General features: G+C 39.9%; 1 protein-coding gene across 2 annotated transcripts in view; it reads right to left on the bottom strand.

Annotated features, from left to right (window-relative positions):
* WDFY2 (WD repeat and FYVE domain containing 2) overlaps positions 1-18,131 on the bottom strand; it is a 148,814-nt gene that overhangs the window by 72,092 nt on the left and 58,591 nt on the right. For both annotated transcript variants that reach the window (XM_032496212.1, XM_032496213.1), the window contains 2 exons: positions 14,453-14,520; positions 2,155-2,228 (listed from right to left, as the gene is read on the bottom strand). In XM_032496212.1, coding sequence (XP_032352103.1) covers positions 2,155-2,228; positions 14,453-14,520 — 142 coding nt within the window. The remainder of the gene's footprint in view (positions 1-2,154; positions 2,229-14,452; positions 14,521-18,131) is intronic.

Below are 18,131 nucleotides of genomic sequence, written 5' to 3'. Positions count from 1 at the left end.
CCTTCAACACGCTGTTCTCTCACTGTATCGTTCCCTAACGCAGAGCTCTTTACAATTCTTCAGATGAGAACAGGTAGGGTAAACAATTCATCTTCAGCAACAGAAAAGAGGTATTTTTAAGGAAATTATTTCATACAAGCCAGGTCCTTAATCTTTTTCAGAAGATCGGGTAAGGTAAGACTGGGTATCTCGACACCTGCTGACACACCTAGAGAAGCATCTCAGTCCAGTCCCTGGTTTCTGTTTCGATTGCCTGGCAGTTTCATTAACTAAAGGCATAATGGCTAAGATGGCTTCTCCTCTTATATACAATAAATAGCCAGAACTCTCCAGAACTTACTTTGTTCACCTGGTCTGCCTTCAAGTTTATCAGGACCCATTTAACCACCTATACTGATTTCAAAAATGCAAAGAATCACCTATGTGCTTTATACACATTAAGTCTTTTCGCGGACAGTGAGTATTATACACACTATTGTGTAAACTGCTGGGCAATACATGATCTCAGCTCATTTTTTCCGATTTTTCCTTTGTAATGAAACTGCAGTTCATTGAACAATCCAATTACCTCCCTTTCTCTTTTAAAAATAAATTTTTCCTACACGCATTCTACTTGTTAAAAACGGCTCTCCTTCAAGTAGACAGAGTTCTGTATCATGACCTTCTCTTCTGTCCTCCTAAGGAACAGGGTTTACAGGCCTCCCAAATGCATTGGAGCTTCTAGGAATTCCATAAATATTTGTCAAAGGGCTGATCTATATGTAACGATATTGTTAAAAATTTCCATAAAGATCACCAAATGAATGTTTTGACTAATGAGCAAGTGGAACATGTCAAGCCCACCTCTTCAGACCCCTCAGAGGGGTCGGGTCAAGGCTACAATGGAGACCCATATTCCGTATGTCTAAATATTTAGAAGTGATACACCAAGTTAAACTATTAAATAAGGTCTCTACCTCCAATCTCAACAAATATACCTTCAACCACCTGGAGGTACAGGTACAAATTTAGAATTTTTAGACTCCTTCAGGTTCCACAGCACAGCGTGATGACATGGAAGGGCCAGGCCACACCCTTCTCTCCCCATTCCCCAGTACCAGGAACACCTTGATGGGCCTTGAGCACCTGTGTGGACATCCTACCCACCTCAAACGACTGCCCCTTAGCCACCCTCCAGGCTACGGGTACATTTTCCAGTTTTATCCTCCTCAGGACATGCCTAGGGATAAGGCCCATGTAGGCCCTAGAAGCAGACCTTAAGCTGTTTTCAGGAAGGAAATTCCAGAGCTGGGAGCCCAGAGCATGAGGGTGAATGAAATGAGGGCTTAGGCTGGGCACATGCTCTTGGCCCCTCAGATCTGCATCCTGTGGAAAAGTGTGGCCAGAGGAGGGTCCTCTAATTCCCGAGTGCCAGAGCAGGGCCTCTGTTGCCCACGACTAAAGGCGATACTGGATAATTTACCAAAAAGGAGTATTTACCACATCAACCTCCTTATTAGTTAATATACTAGTTGAACATAAATACATGAAAACCCCTGAAATTCCAATCTCTGATCACCTGAGTTCCCTCAAGGTCTATAACCCAAGGATCTAATATTTATCTGGATCTACCCGACAGTCGAGATTCTGTGCTTGCTTAACAAACTCATATGAATTTACAGAATTCTACTCTCATGCTAGAGGGAGTTAAGAAGACAGCGAGGAGCAGGAGAAAGAGGAAGGAGGGCAACATCAAGTATCAAAGACAAGACCAGACACGTGGGTCCAGAAGAGACATTTCCCTTGTGTTCTGTCACTTGTGTGGGGAAGCAGATGACGCCACGGTTAAGCATCTGATTACAGCTTGCTCTCACTAACCCACACATTCATGTAGTACACTCGATGGCCTTGTGACACCCCTATTCCAGCCACTGTGTACGTATAAGTCAAGCTGAATCTTGTCAGCATTTAAGTTGAGGCTGATGACAGCTCTCCCTGCCCCTCACCATCATTTATTTGCTGCACTGCAATTTCCACTTTACTTAGCAAGAAAATTAACTTGTTAATTTGAAAAAAAAAAAAAAGACTAATAAAGAATTCTCATCACAATATACATATACATACTCCACAGGAAGGGAAGTATTTCAACTGGAAATCTTATTTACGTGTACTTACTGAGATTGTACCATTGTCTAGACCTATGGACAGTCTTCTTGTTTCCGGGTTAAAAGACATGCATGAACATGGAGCTGAAAGAAATGAACATGTTGGTGAAATTAACAAAACGATGATTCTCATGGATTCAGGAGTGACTGACGAGCTAAAAGTGTATGGCTATTTCTTTTCCCCACTATTTCCTAAAAAACCGTTCATTTAACTCCCACTTGCCAAAAAATAAAAACAGTGATTTTACAAGCAACCCCTAGTTTTTCAGTTACCCTTTTAATGAATGGAACAAATAAGACATTCTCAAACTGGACAAGTTCCAAGGGGCGTGGTCTCGGCTGTTCTGTCAGGATCAAGTCTAAATTTGCTTCACTAGATCAACAATATTTTGTGCTGTGGAATCCTTCAGTCACCAATCTCTCTCTTCTACACAGACCACATCTTTAATGGAAATAACCTCTTTTCTGAACTAGGGAAACAAAAGGAAGATCTTATCATCCCCTATTCTCCCATCCCCAAGTATAGAAATACACTTTTTTTAATTCAAAAAAAGTGATTTGGGGCATGCAGACTAACAGAAGTCTTTCACTCTCAGTAATTCAAGGGATATGCTGGAGGCTGCCAGTTGGAAAAAGAAGGAGGATTTGTCTCAATCTAAAAGAGAGCCAACTTGACACACGGCCAGGCTCCAGAGGAAAGAAATCAGGTGAGTCGGTCTGCCCAGTCCTGGACAGGGCCTCCCTGTTCTGCAGGACTGACTGCTACCATTACAAGCCTGAGGGAAACATGCTTGGAAGCCACATGTGGCCAAAAAGTGCTTGCTGAACAGCCAAATTCCAGTTCCCAGTCTTTTCTACCTATGCTTGCTTGTAAGAATGGGGGCTTTCTAGCAACTTATTCTATACTGAAATAGTGTTCTAAAGAGCCCAACGTAATTTTTAAATTTCTCCCCGCATCCTCACTGTCGCCCTGTAGGTCATGAACTACCCACCATCATAATCACAATCAGCATCAAATATTTCATTCTTACTTCTCCCAGTTATGATTAGATGTCTTACCCAAGGTCACCCAGGGAAAAAAAAGTTGGCAAAGGTTCAAAGACAATTCATACACACAGTCCTATTTTCAAATACTCAGCTTAGATTATCTTTGAACTATAAACTGCAAGTTCTACTAACAGAACCACTTCATAAATATATCACTTGGTAACAATTTTTTCATCCTCTATAAAAGGGTCCTGAACAACAACAAATCTTCTAAACTGCATAAAGTACTTTTTTCTAATTTTCAATTGTGATATTAGAAAATAGAACCCCTCCTCCGACCACCACCACCAGCTTCCACCAGTAAAGCAGAATATCTTCTTTTGGTTTAGCCGCAAATTTAAACTAGATTTCCAACAGGGGGAGGGTACAGTTCAGCGGTAGAGCGGACGCTTAGCGTGCACAAGGTCCTGGGTTCAGTACCCAGTACCTCCAGTAAAAAAATAATAATAAGTAAATAAACCTAATCATCTCTCCAACCCCCAAAAATAAATAAATAAACTAGATTTCCAAAAGAACACCGCTGGAAAAAAAGCCATCAAGTGATATTTAATGCACTGCCCAAAGAAAGCCAGTCTTACTTGCCTTTGGCCTTATAAACTATGCTGGCAAAATTTCTACACAGATGCTAAGGTGCCAGATCTCATAATCCCATAACATGTGTGCAGGATTAAAATTTAATCATTTCATGGAAAACTATCATGTTAGCTGAAAAAAGGAAAAGAAAAAAATACACTGATGATAACTACATAAAGTACGCACTCACATAAAAATGGAAAAACAACACAGTTCTTGTGTTCGAGTCACAAAATTACTTCTGTAACATTGTCTTTATTTATTATTTTGCTATTCCCATTAAAATTTCTAAATACCTAACAACTTATAAGATATGCACATGAGCATGAGGCAGAACTTGATTTCAGCCCAAACGGCTATACACAAGTGAAAAATAACCTTATCACTTAGCTGCCTTCCTGATTATAAAAAGTATTTGCTGTGTGATTTACTAAGTTCATATCTGGTTATGTAATAACTAGAATATTCACTGATCTTTGAATGTGACTTAAAAGACTTTTTTTACAATACAGCACAAGTGACCCTTAAATCTACATTGTTACTTCTTTCTTATCTTTCCTTCCATTTACTAAATTGCTTGTTATTCTTTAACAAAAATTTAGAATGCTAATTATGTTCAAGGCAGGTGATGAAATGATATATAAAGTACTATAGCTGTCATCAAGGAATTTATAGATTGTGACACCAACTATATGTGGGAACTATAAAGACTTGTCCCCGATGTTACCTCATTGGTTCATACCACTTCATACTGATGGCAGGAAACACTAGAATGCAAAAGGAAAGACCTTTCCTACAAAGGACCATAAAGGAAGTTTTAACAGAAATTCTGTTGTTGCAGGACCCATATGCTTGAACCCAAGATGGCTGTAGACAGGGGACTGACAGACCCAGAGAGCATTACCTCCCTGGTGCCCCCAAAGGTGCAAACACCCCTTTGAAGAGGCATTATGGTAAAATACCAAGCCACCCTGTGTGTGTGTGTGTGTGTGTGCGCGCGCGCGCGTGCATGTGTGTGCACAGACTTTTGGTGAGTGAAACTTATGTTCCCCAAGCCATTTCCCAACTGTGACGCTCCCATAGGAAGAGGCCTGGGTTGGTTATCCCATAGGCCCTGCAGGGCCAAGGAGAAAAGGAATGAACTGAAAGAAATACTGACACCCGTATTTGTTGTTACAGTAAATGTCTTTCCTTTTGGGGGTTGGAGAAATAGATACATAGACACAGGGATCCTTCTACTAAAACTCACCAGAAATTACTTTTAAAAAAGCAACCTCTGAAAGTCTAGCGCTGTGGCCCATACAAAATAAGCTCCTGTCCGTCCACGCGAGAAACTAGCAAAGGGCAAAACTGTCTGGGGAAGGATAATAAAACACAGTAAAGTAATGGTACTTATGGCCAAATGGTAAAGGGACTCCTTCAGAAAGAATAAGAGAGGAAACAAGCAATATAGGACTTAAACACAATATCTGTATCCAGGATGCAAAAATTGGATGTTTCCCTAATAGAATTCAGCTGTAAATGCTCTAACACTAGTAATTCATTAGTCGATGAAGAAACACTTGGGTCTCTCTGGTGGCTGAAAGTTCAGGTCAGAGATGAACTGGCTGACTGCCGTGTTTGGAATGACCTTAAAAGGCACTCCAAAAGCTGAGCCACGTGGCTGAGCAGGACTCCAAACCACAGTGCAGCTCCCCTCAACTGACTCGCTCTGTGAAGCTGCATCCCTGAACTCTGGATGCAATTCATCTAGAAATTTCATCTAGAAATAAGAGAAGAACTCTCATCCTCCACGCTGTCTGATCAGGATTTGCCACCTCCCTTCTCTGTCTCAGCCCAATGACGGTCAACAAGAAGCATATTTGGCGAAATTTTAGGAAGCAAGAATGAAAAGTACAAATCAGATAGAAAATAAATTTGTGGAAGTCTATGGGTAATGAGAAACAATATTCTCTTATATTAGTGTCAGGACTTTAGACCCTGATGACCTGTCAAAATCTTATCTTTAAATACTTTCATAATATTGAGTGTTTTTAAAAAAGAAATCTTTGTAGTTTGAGGCAGGCACACAGCCTAAAGTTTAGGGAGAATAAAAATAAAGAGAAACCCCAGTCTAGGTGATTCTATTAATGACCATATAATTTGAAGGGGGAAAAGCTCAGGATATGAGCCCTGGGCAAAGGGAACTCAAGACACCAACACCAATCAGCTGAGTCCATAATTAAGTGGATCAGAGAGAAACTGGCTACTTGTATTTTAAATATTTTCATCTCACAGGTGATTTAAGAAAAAATATTGCTCTTGCTTTCTAAAAAAAAATCTGAGTTGAGAGGAGGCATTTTCAAAATACTTCTATTTGGCAGAAAGTTTCCCAATATCTATCATTTATACCTATAATTCTTTCATTTTATGACAAATTTATTTCCTGTCCTTTGCTGATAGGCTGAACTTTGCTCAAATAAACACAAGTTTCCTTGAAGGTTGAGCTGTGGATTTCAATCACAATGACAGCTTTACAATGCTAAAGGCATTATTTGGCAGGAGACACTAATCTTCATGGGATGTGCTGGTGGGAACTTTAAATAAGCAATGGTACTTCTATGAATAAAACTTTAAATGTTCAAGGCATCTTGATGACATTACGTGTTCAGGATCCTATGATAAGAGGGCCTTGATTAGAAAGGCTTTCAAAGAGCACCCTGCCACCGCTAAGTGAAGATTAAATTCATGGACACAATCTTGTTCCACTGTTTGTCATAAGATAATATTTATTAGGTCTACAATACTCAGCCCATGTTTTACTTTATTAAAAATACTTATATTTAGGACTTCAATTTCCTAGCATAAAAAAGCACCTTTCACTTAAATCAAATATTTTATACACTAAACTAAAATTAACCATTTATTTTCTTTTTATTCAGTCTGGGTAACATCAGCAAAACTACAGTGAATTAGCATTAGTCTCTTTTCTCCCAGGTAAGTTTTAAATTACAGGAAAGTGATCTAACTACCGTAAGTTTTAAATTACTCTGACAGATGAAAATCAAATAAGAGTATGCTAAATAAATGCTATAATTATTCAGATTTATTAATATGTTATCTTTAATTTGGTTAATCTAGGTTTTCCCTTCATTTCTGTTAAAAATCAAAGTTCCTTGGGCATCTTTTCTTCTTAGTAAACAGAAATAAAAGACCAGATTACATTACTGTTATTGAAAATGTAAATAGTAAAAACAATAAATTATTTTGAACATGTGGTTTTATTATATAACTCATACCAAAAAGAAACCAGCAAAGGAGCAATACACTTCACAGCTAGGAACCAAGAAGTTATTTGAAATTAGATGTAAGTCAAACAACAGGATGAGTATTTCCCAATTATACACATATTCTCTCACTGCCAAGAATCTCCCTCAACTGAGTTAAAGATATTGTCTAAAAGTCACCAAAACAATCACTATATTATTAAAAACAGAAATGCCAAATTCATTATTTTAAATATCTTTCTATCATGGATCTTTCCACATGAATTACCCCCCAAACTCCCATAAGCCCAGCAGAAAGAGGTGGGACAGCACACGAACCACCTCCACTGTCCTAAATCACTGAGAGTTCTTGGGCGGCACCAATGGGAAAATTAACATCTGCAATTTACATACAAAATAACTCATTTCCATCTCAGATATAAACATATAAATACAAACGTATTAATCATTTTAATTTTCTAAAGCCTCAATTTCAAGTTATCTGTTGCTGAAAGACTACAGTTTCAATACGTGGGAAAAGGAAACCAGTCTAGCCGCAATCTCAGAAATTAGCCACTTTCCCAGCCCCTCTGGGCTAAGATCAGCAATGACAGTATACGTTGCTAAACACCAAGAACCTGAAAATCCTTTAAGAATAGTTAGTTGACATATCTCATAACCAAAATATTTCTGCAAATCTGAGAACAAAGAAAATGGAAAGTTTATCTGTTAGGTTCAGAGAAAATGCAAGGACTTGCCCCAAGTGGGTCAGCAAATTGATAGCAAAAATGAAAATCAAATTCCAGTTCCGCACCCGGGCGGCTAGGTGCTACCCTACAAGCGATTCTGAATACTCTGATCTTAAACAATGCATAGTTTTTGGTGAATTTAATGTAAATAGTAAGACTAAGTTCAAACTTCATCTCTCTGTCTTAACCAAGAGAATTTATTTAATGCAGTCCTTAACTCATTTCACAAAAAAATTGGAAATGGATTTAAAAGCAGATACAATAAAACCAAACAAAAGAAATAAGCAAAAGTCCTAAGGAGCATACATGTAAGAACAGAAAGAAAATTAGAATAAAGATCTGTTGGGAAATAGAGCAGGTCCCATGTTTCACGTTATCCTTAAGGACTATGTTGCGTCTGTAGAATTTTCCTCCCAGCTTTTTTTGCCTCATGGTACATACAGAAATTTAGATTTTGACAGTCCCTGGAGTAAACGGAAGAGATCCAGGGCCCAGATGAGTGGTTCTACCCTGCCTAGCTAAGCAGATCAGTTCTCGGGGCCTGTAATCCATTTGGATCATTCCAGATTGTTGTAGCATACAGGATGGGAAGTCCTGTCTTAGAGAGAGCCAAGGGTTTCTGGCTCTCCTATCTGAAAAGTATTCTCCCGTAGTGTTTCTCAAAGGGGTGCTGAGCATTATGCTGGATAGCTACTTCACAAGCAGATAAAGCAATTCACGTCTACACACAGCAGTACGAGCTGAGGGCGCAGTGAATGAAGGCATTTCTGCAGAGGGCAAACAAAGCGGGAAACCTCAGAATACAGATGAATAATCAGACTGCATAGGATTCATGCTGCCCATCATAAACAATAAATAACCTTTCTCTCAACCAGGCTGTTGATAAAAACTGGAAAGCAGACAGTTCAAAATTACATTTTCCTGAGGACTAGAGTTCCCATGCTTTACTTTTTTACTTTACTTTTTTATTTAAATTTTAAACACTTAAAAATTTTTTTAGATTTATTTTTTGTTGAGGTAACATTGGTTTATAACATTATATGTGTTTCAGGTTTCAACATTATATTTCGACTTTCGCACACCCTGCAGCATGCTCACTGCCCAAAATTTAGTTTCCACCCATCACCATCACAGTGGATCCCCTTCACCCATTTCACAACCTACTTCCCCTCTGGTAACCACTACTCTGTTAGCTGTATCTATGAGTTTATTTATTTTTTTTTTTGGTTTGTTCACTTATTTGTTTGTTGGTTTTTCATATTGCACGTGACTGAAATCATATCATATTTGTCTTTCTCCGTCTGACCTACTTCACTTAGTAGAGTTCCTATACTTTAAAAGTTAGCTGAACAAATGGTAAAGTGGTCACACTGGTGTAAAAACTGAAGGCGCCCAACCATGGCCTCAGACTGGGCACATATCATCCCACCAGGCTAAGGCAGAGAGCTGGAAAATGACAAAATCGGTCATTTTATTTATTAAGTGTGCCTTTTATTTGTAATTACCTTTGAAAAACCATCTTCTGTTTTTTCTTTGGGGACAAATTCATAAACACTTAGGAACCAAAGTAAATTCCACCTGCCTGCCCTGGCAACGAGACAGACTCCAATTGCCCAACACAACCCCACTCAGGGCTGAGCCTCTGGCCCTCTTAACCTCCTCTTCACTACATCTTTGGCAGCCAAGTTGCTTTACCTACTCCTCATACCCGAGATGAAAACTAGGCAGTAAAGGCCCAGACATGACACCCAATACTGCAGAGTCAGAAAAATCTCAAACACATGCTACCCCAGTCCCTGCCTGCACGCTCTCTCCTCCTCTCCTTTGTTGAGCCGCATGAATAGCAAACCTTGTTGGTCAAGTAAATTTAAAATAACTCAACCATGAAAATAGGAATGCCTGTGCTTTTCAGGTATGTTGTGTGTTTTTCTCTATACTGTGATGCAGATCTATTCTGGAACAAATAATCACAGTTATGGCTACAGTTGAAACCTTAGCTCTGTATCCTCAGGAAGGCCCCTCTCTGGTTTCCAAGGTCAGGCAGGTCCCAGTTGGGCAGGTTGTAACTTGATCTTGTCGTAGGCTACTTTCTAGCTACTACACAAGATATGTCAAGATACTATTTTTGAAAGAATATTTGATAAGGAAATGCTCCTATTTCTCATTCATCCATAAAAACCAGCTTATAGGAAACTACAAAACAAGTCATTAGTCACTCCAAACTCTCTATAGACAGCAGGGTTTAAAAATGGATCTTCCTTGGTGACCCTTTGTCACCATGTGCTCATTACCCCCCCCCCCTTCACGTGTTATAACACACATCATGGGTGGTACTCATTTTAGGTCCACCTTCCCCACCAAACTGTACACACCATGAAGATGGGATTCATCTGCCATATTTCACCCCTAGATCCTTAGTACCCTGCACAGTGTTTGATATGGAAGAAACATTTAACATTTGTTGAGTGCACTGTCCAAAGAAATGAAAGAAAGTAGGATGAATGTTTCTTTCCGTTTTCTTCTTTACCTGCCTTCACTTTTCCCCATACTATTTTCAGCTCAACACTTCAGAGGCACCAAGAGGGACACCCGTGGCTCAGTCCTCTCTCTTTAAAGATCACAGAGATCCAGGAGCAAGTGAAAAGGCAGGAACTGGGAGGTGTGCATTCAGGGCAAGGCTGAGTTAGACACTTGCAGTGACAAGCGGCTGAAACCCACTGGCGTGAACTTGAGCACAAACGGCACCTCCACTAAGAGAGGGAGCATCTCTTGACCTCAAAGGCAGAAGCAGAGCCGGGCTTGGGGGTTAGGAGGATGAGGAAGAAAACCTGAAAGCATCACATGCTCATCATCTGCTTCTCTCCCTCTGGAGCCAAGTGGTCCTTCCTCCCTGATTCACGCTTCCTTTTAAGTGTATTGGTTCTCCCTGTTTCTTTATGCACACAAATGCCTCACAGCTGTTGGACTTCTGTGTTCCCAGCTCAAAGGCCCAGCCTAGGATGAGATTAGCATTTTCTACTCCAAACTATAAATTCCTGAGAAAATCAGACTGGATTGGGGTCCAACAGCCCAGTTAAGTCTGGTTTCTCCAGGATCCCTCCTGAAGGGGATGTGAGAACTCCTCAGAAAAGACAGGGTAGGAGGACAAAGCAGCGGCTGGGCTTTTGATCATGATGTGTCTGCTCCTCAACTTCCTCTCATCTGCCACGCTCCCAAGTTCACACAGCCTTATCACACTCAGCCTTTCAGGCTCACTCCCTGCCATCAAATTCCGCCTTCACTCTTCATCCTTCCTCATCCCATGCCTTCTTGCTCCCTTCCCTGCATAAAACTTCAGATTCTCCTCAATGCATGAAACGCTACTCTGCTACCCAGAACATGACAAACACTACACTCAGAGGTAATTTCTTTTCCGCGTTTGCTTATTTTAGGTTCTGTGACCTTTTTTCCCCAACTTTACTAAGGTATAATTTTCGAATAAAATTGTAAGATATTTAAAGTATACGATGTTACAATGTGTCATTGTAACTGACAATAAAAAAATAATGAAATAAAGTGTACAACGTGATGAATTGGTATACATTGTGAAAGGATTCCAGCCACCAAGTTAACACGTTCATTACCTCACATATTTAATTTTGGGGGGTGGGGTGAGAACATTTAAGTTGTACTCTCTCAGCAAAATTCAATTATAGAATAGTGTCATCAACTATAGTCACCATGTTATACACTAGATCCCCACACTCCATTCACCCCATAACTGAATGGTCTGTACCCTTTGACCAATCTCTCCCGTATTTCTTCCATCTCTCTGCTCCTGACAACCACTTTTCTACTCTCTGTTTCTATGAGTTTGCCCTTTTTTTTTTAAAGGTATTTTAATGGATGAAATAAACAAGCCATATATTGTATGTACAAGATGTTTATGTTTTCTTCTGGATATTTTAATGGATGAAATAAACAAGCCATATATTGTATGTACAAGATGTTTATGTTTTCTTCTGGATTTGGAATATTACTTACCCTGTACCACTATAAACACACAACATGGTCATATCTGCCTTGTGGTATCCATATAATGACCTCTGGATATACTGTGCCCTTCCACTTATTTTGTAACTAATACCACATTACCGTTAAGGATAATACTGGGTAGCCTCTTAACAAAACACCTTTCAATAGAAAGGATTGCAAATCAACCCTTTGTAAATTCAGCAAATGAATTCCAGCTGACCAAAACTGTAGCATGTTTCCTTACGCAATAGGATGCTGCATCTCTCAAGTTTATTTAAATTCTTACTCAGATATCAGTTCCTATGTTGAATGTAGATGATCCCTAGGAACATAAAAGCCAATTTCTGACCAACTGTGAAGAACATAGCCTTTTGTTCTTTTAATTCCCCAAGGCAGATGGAAACATCCAACAATGAAAAATTACAGAAATCATCGTGACCATCTGTGCCATGTTCGTCTGCAATTTCTCACACCTAGCTCCATGGCCTGTATACAGTAGATACGCAGTAAATATTTGACCGACTAGAATGTGTACTTATATCTGTGTGTTTACAAGTCAACACCATATACACACGAGGCTTTACATGTGTTCACATACAGTATGTAAATAGATCAGCATGTTGCATATATGTTAAAAGGCAATCTTCTCAAACTTTAAAGGGCACTCAAATCACATAGGGATCTTATTAAAATGCAGGTTCTGATTCGTGAGATCTGGGGTGGAGGCCAATATTTGCATTTCTAGTAAGTTCTCAGGTGCCCCCAATGCTCCTAGTCCACAGACCACATTTTAATAGCAAAGAAATCCCTTCTTTACTCCCTTTAGTAGAACGCCATAGGCAAGATACATAAATAATTAGAGAGTCCTTCTTCTCAAAGATCATGCATAGTCGTTTAGGAAAATGTCTGATAATATTCTCAGGGAAACTCATCTTTATTATCGGATTCAAGTCTTCAACAAGTACTTATTTATTGAGAACCTGTGCCAGGTACAGGAGCCACGGCAGCCTTTGGGCATCCTCCTACAGAGTCTAATAAAGGATGAAAAGGTAACGAGTGAGAGGCTCCTCTGTATTCTCAGCGACATTCAAACAAAGAGAACAATGGAGAATGGCACAAAGTGTTTACCGATGTGTGTATGGGGAAGGGGTGGGTAACCCATGTCTTCATGGGTTCTTATCAATGTCTAGATGGTTCCTTGACCACCATCCCCAAGCCCTCAGTGTTCTGCTCAGGTCCACCTTTCCTCTGTCTTCACAGTTAATAAAGGAGTGACAGGCCTCTGGGGTCAACTTCAACTTGCTGGACTACAGAACTTCCTCATCTCGTCCACTCATATATTAGGCCCAGTTTGATGAAAAAGGAAGACCATAAAGGGGAGGGTATAGCTCAGTGGTTAGAGGGCATGCCTGGCATGCACAAGGTCCTGGGTTCAATTCTCAGCACCTCTGCTTAAGAAAATGAATAAAGTGCACAGACGGTCTTTGCTATATCATGGGGTCTGATGGAGGCACAACAGAAGGGGAGAATATGAGTACTCAGAATTATAAGAACCTTCCTCTTCACTAGTGTACAGTGGAATACTTGGTTCAGCTTCGTGGTTATCACTTATTAACTACAATTGTAAAGATATGTAGAGCCTCAGAAATCCATCACACCTTTAATAATTTATTTGTTCATAAACAGGCAAAATTGTTAAATTGTTACAGTATTCTTTTGCCAGAGGCATAAACTTCATCACATCTATAATGTAGCATGAATTTGTGTTGGCTGTACATTACAGCATGTGCTACTCAAACTAGGACAGTGCACCCAGGGAAGAGGTGCACCCTGCGGGAAGCCAGAGGGCACACGAGCTCAAACAACTCATCTAGGGGAGATTTCTAGGGTGTCAATTTTAATTAAGATTTAAAGGAAGGGGAGGAAGGAAAATGTTTAATAATATAACTGACAATGAATTTAAATAATTATTTTACACTCACTAAAATAAATATGGAATAGGATACCGAAACTTCATTAATTTTAATGATAAAACACTAGACCAGAAATTTCCTAGTTCTTTTTAGGGAGCCAGCTCTTCTCTCCCTGCAGGGGAACTTCTGCCAGTGCAAGAATCTAAGAATCAGTCATCTTTTTAAAAAAAAGTATATTTGAAAGATTTGCTATTTATCAGTGCAAGGACATATTCCTCACATAAGATTTTGGGGAAATGAGACTGACTTCTAATTAGGACGTTTCAATTCTAAGCAAATCCTTTTGAGAACTGAATGTTCAATGCTGAATGTCTTGAACTTGAATAAATAATGTTACAATAATGCAAGAACAAATTTACTTCACAAATGTAATCACTGGACAAAATTTTGAATTGTCTAAGGAAGTACTTTACAAAAAAGTTAAACAAAAAATTGGAAAAGACAGGGAGCCTGCTATAATCAGAGAGCCTATGTGCTGTAGTCCTTTCATTAATCTTATTCAGAAACTGTGAATATACAGTCAATTTCAGAACAATTTTCTTATTTTACACACTGAGAGCTAAAATGATTTAATGTGGTACTTTCCATTATAATAATCCCAACCCTCAGGCATCTCTACTCAAGAAAAGACAGAGAAGGCATTCTGGGAAGGAACGGGAGTTGAGGGTCCATGTCTGATTTTTAAAGACAGAGATCCAGATACTTACAAGGCATCATATGGTATATGCTTGGCCAGTATTGCCCACTGTCTCTCTTTAACCACACACGAACAGTCCTGCAACAAAAGAAAATATGTGCGTTAAATCACAGTGTATTTAGTCATGGGAAAATGCTGACAGCAGAAACCGAACCTCTGAATTATGTACACAGTGGACCCTTGAACAACATGGGTTTAAATAAACTACACGGGTCCACTTACATGTGTATTTTTTTCACTAAGTACGTATTACGACACCACATGATCCACACGTGGTTGAACCTGCAGATGCAGAACCACGGATCCAGAGGACCAACTGTAAAGTTACATGCAGACTTCAGACGGCACGGAGGGTCAGCGCCCTAACCCCTGTGTTGTTCGAGGGTCAACTGTGTGCCTGTGTGTGTGAGACACAATTATATTGCTATAATTATATAATATATATTCTATAGAAACATTTATAACATATATGTTTGTGTTTTTAAGTATATATATATATATATATATACACACACACACACACACACCACTTATATCTCTTTAAATCCAATATTCCTTAAATTTAAGGCTGTATACATTTAAAATTACATGACTTTTTATAATTAAATATTTGAGGATAATTAAATTTTATCCTCATATATGTTTGCATACACATGTGTGATAGCGTTTGAAAGCTATTATATGGCCGTTGCCCTGGTCTGCTGGGAGCACTCATCTCCCTGGAGGGTATTTAGGATTTACTAGTGACGAGATAAAATGAAGCAGTATGCAGCATCTGACACACACAGAAGGATTACATAGTAAATCCACAGTCTTACAAGCCAGGCTACTGACTTGAGAGAGGGTTTTCCCAAACATGGTGAAGCAGTGGTAAACTCTGAGTCTCAGACTGCTGAGCTAGAGGGCTGGCCACGGAACCCACTGCGGAACACGGTGATCCTGCAGCCAGGCTGTGGGTGAAGTTCCAGACCAGCAGGCCAGGCCGAGGTGGCAGGCGCCCAGGAGAGCTCAGAGAGGAGGAGTCAAAGTGCAAGGAACCAGTTAGGGAACACTGTGAGGTTCTTAGCAGCCGGAAGCCCTACCCCGAGTACCACCAGCTGTGACACCATAAGCACATGCCGGCAAGGCAAACTCAACTAGGAGATAATGGGGCATTGCCCCAAGGACTGGAGGAAGTAGCGGACATCCAAGCAAGGGAAATGAGCAGTTCCCCACTGCTGCTGGGAAATCACATACATCACACCCCTCACCCACCCCACCCCCCCAACACCATCCCAGGGTAAAAAGCAGACACTGAGCACTTTTATCTCAGAGAAAGCTGGACATTACCTAAAAAGACTATTTAAGTCATCACATTAGACCAAGTTTTAAATTGTACTGGATTTCTTCCCAAGTTAATCAGTGGGTCTCCCAATCAGAATAGCAGGAAAAAGACTAGACTAACCATAGATGCAGTAAAGAACCGCCACTGTATCTGCACAGCCACAAGATACAATGCAGCCACACATAGTGACACCACTCCATGTACCTGTCAAACTCCATCTTTTTGGTCAGCTATCCTAGTTTGTGAGATGGCCAGATACAGTGGAAAATAATTCTTAAGAAATAATTCAATACATACACTATACATATATCAGCCTTCACTTAAAATCTTTTCACAATATACACCACTGAATTTTAATATACAGAATATTATCTCAACAAGAATACAGGAGTGACATTATGAAAAATAGCAGAGTAGGAAGCTCCAAGAATCAGTCCCTGTACCAAATCAATCACTGAGCTAAGAACAATTGTCAGAATCATGACTTCAGAACTCTAACTAGTTAGACCCTCTCAGTACCTGTGGGACTGCTTGACGAAGAAGCTGGTGTACATCAGAGAATTTCACATTTTACTCCCAGCTACCATCACATGTCCCAACCTCATAGCAGGCAGCTGTGGAGACAGCAGCCTATGTTCAGAGTGGCTTGCTGGTACCAGGGAGCGAATCCTGTCCTCCAGTATCTGGGGAATGTGTTGATTTGCCTGGCAGTTCACTAAGAGACTAGAGAAGAGATTGGCCATTGTTTCAAGCCCCTAGGTCCGTCTGAAGGGCTTCCTGGGCAAGTCTGTCAAAAGAATTTAAGGAGAAGGAAGACCTTTTACCCCTTTATTAATTACAGGCATTAAAAGCAATCACTGGTTGACCTCAGAGACAGAAGAACAGAAACTTCAATGATCACATGATCACATACAACAAGAAAGACAGTCTTTGCAGAAATAGTTTGAAAAAGCCACTAGAGAGGCAACTGCAGCATTCAACAAGTAACAACTCTAGAGAGGAATGAGGATGTGATTTTCAGTTACCACATCATATTATTTAAAATATCCAGTTTTTAACAAAAAATTGCAAAGTATACAAAGAAACAGGAAATGGCCCATTCATAGAGAGAAAAAAAAAGTGATAGTAACCACGAGGAAGAAGTCCAAACATTGACTAGCCAAGACTTTAAATTACATAAATATGCTCAAAGAGCTGAAGGGAACCACAAAGAACTAAGGAAATCAGGAGAAGGATGTATGAACAAGTAGGGAATATGAATAAAGAGACAGAAATTATATAAGGGAATCAGAAAGAAATCCTGGAGCTGAAAAGTACAATAGCTGAAATGGGACATTCACTAGAAAGGGTCAACGATAGGTTGGAGAAGACAGAAGAATCAGTGACCTTCAAGATAGGACAATTGAAATTACTTAGTCTGAGGAGAAGAAAGAGAAAGAATAAAGAAAAATGAACAGAGTCAACAAAAACTTTGTCTGAAGTTGAGGCCATCATCTTTGGTCATGAGACAACAAGCTTGGGGACAGAAGCTGACATGCTGAGGACAGCAGAGGTGAAGACCAGAAAGAGCGTGGGCTCAGTAACACCACTGTTGACCCACCAACCCTTTAGACTAACTCTAGACTTGTTTGTGAGAGGATTCAATTTATTTTTACCCTAAGCCACTGTGAAGTACATTTTATTACCAGGATCTGAATTACATGTTAACTGATAGGGAAGATGAAGGAAAGGAATGTCTTTCCTCAGGTTTTGGGTTTGTCCAACTGCATGGGTGATGCTGTCAGTCACTGAGATGAGGAACACTGGGAAAGGACCAGATGGGTCGTGAGTATCACAAGTTCACTCTTAAACTATGAGTCTGAGGTATCTTTGAGGTAGCCCAGAATTCCTAATTAATACAAGACAGAGCCTGTTGCGTGAAGCTGCTGTGAAGATTAAATGCAAGGTTCCTGAAACGGTGCTTGGCACATGGCAAGCACTAGGTAACTGCCAACAATTATTGGTCTTATATTATCACCACTATTATTTTAAAACCTACCAGTAATCATAGCTTGTGAAAGATCAAGATCCCAAATCTTTCCTGCTCTGCCAGCATATGGAACATCTTACTCCTTAATGTAAGGGATTTTACACTCAATCTACAAATTGAGTGCCTTATAAATTTTTATCCATTCCTTTCCATTTCTTTAACAGGTGCTGAACATCTGCCATGTGCCAGGCATTGTGCAGGAGCTCCATGTGGACAGACAAGTAAACATCATTAAAACAGTGCCTGATAAGAGCTGCAAGCTGTTTTATATCTATTTAAGGCCATGTCGGAAAGGGGTCTAATCCACATGGGAAAGGGCGCAGTTTCAGGAAGTGC

Source organism: Camelus ferus, chromosome 14 (assembly GCF_009834535.1).
Source record: "Camelus ferus isolate YT-003-E chromosome 14, BCGSAC_Cfer_1.0, whole genome shotgun sequence".
In the NCBI taxonomy this organism is placed as follows: domain Eukaryota; kingdom Metazoa; phylum Chordata; class Mammalia; order Artiodactyla; family Camelidae; genus Camelus; species Camelus ferus.
This window is presented reverse-complemented; position numbering and strand designations above follow the sequence as displayed.